The sequence below is a fragment of the Aplysia californica genome, unplaced genomic scaffold (genome assembly GCF_000002075.1).
Source record: "Aplysia californica isolate F4 #8 unplaced genomic scaffold, AplCal3.0 scaffold00868, whole genome shotgun sequence".
In the NCBI taxonomy this organism is placed as follows: Eukaryota; Metazoa; Mollusca; class Gastropoda; order Aplysiida; family Aplysiidae; genus Aplysia; species Aplysia californica.
This window is the reverse complement of record NW_004798138.1, coordinates 294,928-298,449: the sequence shown is the minus strand read 5'-3', so window position 1 is coordinate 298,449 and position 3,522 is coordinate 294,928. Positions and strand designations below refer to the sequence as shown.

Here is a 3,522-nt window from a genome sequence, read left to right as displayed (position 1 = left end):
ATCATTATCATTGTTATTATTATCATTGTTATTGTTATTATCATTATTATTATTGTCACCTTCATCGTCATCATCATCATTATTATTATCATTATTATTACTGTTACCGACTTTTGTAAGAGAGTGGGTGAGTACCTGGAGCATATGACCTTGGAAGTCGTCCTTGAGTTTCTCCGGTGACGTAATCACCAGGCTGACCTCCTTGACCAGCTGAGGCACGTGCAGCCCCAGAGTGAGCGCCACCAGCAGCCCTATAGCCACGCACGTGCGGCGGGGGGTGAGCAGAGTCCTGGCTCGGAACGGGAACCTCAAGGCCACCCACCTCTCCAAGGTCAGGGTGAGGGTGACTCCAAGGTTGAAGGTCATGAGGCTGTAGGCGAACCAGCGCTCCGCAGCCTGGCCCAGAGGACGCGAGTTGACCACAGGGCTGGCCGATGTGACGTCACTGGCCGGGGTGATGAGCGGGGTCAGGGAGTGGCCCGGAGTGATGGGCGGGGTCAGTGAGTGGTCTGGAGTGATGGGCGGGGTCAGGGAGTGGCCTGGAGTGATGGGCAGGGTCAGGGAGTGGCCCGGTGGGAGAAGAATATTAATATTCTCGTCTCTTGTTGCAGGATCGTTCACGATATCGTCAACGTTGTCAGGAGAATCAGCCAGCTGAGAGACTGTGTGTCTGGAAGAACTGGGTGTTGTCAGCCCGGGAACAGATTCTCGTAATGGTGAAGAGGATATCTTTGGCATGTTGTTGGACATATTATTGTCTGTTTTGTTGGTCTGTCCGTGTGAAGACTGAGGGGATGAGGAAATCTTTATTCTGTTGTCAGCCACATTGTCTGTTCTGTGTGTCTGTCTGTGTGATGAGGAAATCTTTGGCATGTTCATGTCCACACTCTCTGTCGTGTTGGTCTGTCTGTGTGAAGACTGGTGTGATGGGGATATCTTTGGTCTTTTGTTGGCCACATTGTCTGTTCTGTTCGTCTGTTCCTGTGACGACTGGGGTGATGGGGAAATCTCTGGTCTGTTGATGACCACACCGCCCGTCGTGTTTGTCTGTCCCTGCGGTGACTGCGCCAATAAGTCCAGAAGAAGTGCCAGAAGCAGCTGCTCGTTCACCTCAGCCTCGGACGCCGGCTCAAAGCCTGTCTCCGACGGTGTGGAGTTCGAATCCTGAGACCAGGAGAAAGGTAGATCTATGCGCGTGAGGTTTGCTCCGAGCAAAAGCCGCGCTTGTAGATTCTGTCTCAGCGTCTCGCAGTCTGGGATGAGCGGCCCCGACATGGCGGAGATCTCGACCTTTGACCTTATGGCTGGCTCCACGTCGGAGTAGAGGGCAAACAGCAGAATACAGAGGTCACACAGCGTGAGGGAACGAAGCAGGTAGTAAGGCGCGGATCTCAGAGACTTGTTCCAAAGGACCACGAGACACATCACGTTCAGCACTATGCCTACCACGACCATCACCGGAAGAACTATCCCCTGAGTCACGAAGATGAATTCCAAACTGTCCAGAACTTCCCGCACGTCGGAGAATATCTCTGGTAGATCCAATGTAGAATTGTCGGAGAGCTTTCCGAAGCACATGGTTCTTAGGTGGGTTCTTGGACTGTGGTTCTTGGCTTGGTTCTTTTTGGTTCTTTTTGGCTCTGTTCTTGGACTGCGGTTCTTGTCGTGGTTCTGTATTGGTTATTTGGCCTGCTGATGATCTTATATTAATTGTTTTGGGTTCAATTGGACATTTCCAGATCTAGGTCTCTGGTGTCACTATACATCTCAAACTCTGACAACCTCTGTCTGTACCGGGACTGTGGGTGGTTGGAGGGTGTCACTATACAACACAAAACGACGCATCTATCTATCTATCAATCTATCAATCTATCTATCTATCTATCTATCTATCTATCTATCTATCTATCTATCTATCTATCTATCTATCTATCTACCCTCACCTGTAAAACGTCCCCAGCCAACAGTCGAGCAGTGTCGGGTAGGAAGAGAAACTCTCTCACACACACACAGAGGAAAGGACGTGCACACTGAGTGCCGCGCTTAGGCTAACTGACCCTCGCATGTCGCTGTGGTCAAGGGGGTGAGTCAGGTGTGCTCACCACAGGCTGATGTGGGAGTGAGTGCACACACGTGGGAGAGTGAGTGTCGAAGGTTAGTTTTAGTAAGAGTTTTACGGCGCTCGCAACTGCATAAGGTCATATAAGACGTGCCGAAGATTAGAGGTGTTACAAGAGAGTAACAAACACAAAAAAGGAGGAGAGATAAAGACGATAGATAGATGTTAGATAGGAAAGGAGAAGCTAACCACACCAGAGCACCCGCCAACCACCCACGAGTGTCCACAGAGCGGGAAGCACGGTACAGACTCACTTCAGTGGACGGCGGACCTGATAGAGAGGACATCTTCACTTACTACAGAATGGAAACGTCTTTCGTTTGTGAAAAGAAAATAAATGGTTCAGTAACATAGGACTGTTATGTGTCATACGCTGAAACATACATATATAGGCCTACATACAGTCGTAAGAATATTTTACGGCACTTGCAACACAATAAGGTCGTATAAGTGCAGAAGATTAGAGGTGTTACAAGAGAGTAACAAACATAAAATAATGACGTCATGGTAGCATACAGCGTTACACGGTGCATTACGTAGTACACATACTACTGTGACGTCATGGTTAATACACAATTTTCATTGGCTCTTTGGTAAGCGCTTTACGGACACACCAGATATTTCCAGTTGGTAGGATATTTTTTATTTTGCCCGAGTGGCGGCCGAAGCCTACTCTTATCGATTTTGGACCATCAAGGGACCATTAACGTGGTCAACTTGCACACGGGACCTCCGAGATTTTTGGCCTTTGTCCGACAGGGCCGGGTGTAGATCTTTCCTACCAGAAGACCAGGAGTGTGGCTGAAAGACAGCAGTAAGAAGAAGACAAGGAGTAGCAGTAGAAAGGCAGCAGAAAGAGTCGGGAGCCCAGAGGAGGGGACAAAGGAGGTGAGGGGGTGGGGGCAGAAAGTGGAGACGAGAGCAGACAACAGAACATTTTTAGAGAGCAGGAAAGGAGGTGAAAGAAGAAAATTTTAGAGAAGAACATTTTTTGGTCGCTACCCGGAATCGAATCCGGATTTTAGAGAGGAAAATTCGAACCGGGACCTTTTGAATGAGAGGCGTACACCTTAACCTCTAGGCCACGAGAGCCCCCTTCTTTGGTTCACTGGATGTGCGTTGTAAGGAAAGGGTGCCTCATTATTACGTAACTGCCGTGTGGAACTTTGGAAAATATTGACAATAATAAATGGTCAAGATAGTAAGTGTCGTTATGGGTGTGGGAGGGGGCGTGTTCTGTCTGCCTGTCTGTCTGTCTGTGTGTCTGTCTGTCTTTCTGTGTGTCTGTTTGTTTGTCTGTCCCTCTCATTCCGAGATCTCGCGGAGATCAGAGACAGTGAGACTCTCACGCCTTCGCGGATGTTTGTTCTAGAGGTGGAGGGTGGGGGCAGTAAAGGGGAGGG

The 3,522-nt window shown here is 49.0% G+C and overlaps 2 protein-coding genes across 2 annotated transcripts in view; one reads left to right on the top strand and one right to left on the bottom strand.

Moving 5' to 3' along the window:
* LOC118478713 overlaps nt 1–1,805 on the bottom strand; it is a 3,559-nt gene extending 1,754 nt beyond the window's left edge. The window contains exon 1 of the mRNA XM_035972829.1: nt 136–1,805. Coding sequence (XP_035828722.1) covers nt 136–1,578 — 1,443 coding nt within the window. The 5' untranslated portion in view covers nt 1,579–1,805. The remainder of the gene's footprint in view (nt 1–135) is intronic.
* Nucleotides 1,806–3,160: 1,355 nt separating this feature from the next.
* Nucleotides 3,161–3,522, top strand: part of LOC101864263 — a gene marked incomplete at its 3' end in the record, with an annotated part of 3,795 nt that continues 3,433 nt past the window's right edge. Inside the window, 1 exon segment of the mRNA XM_013089067.1 lies at nt 3,161–3,311.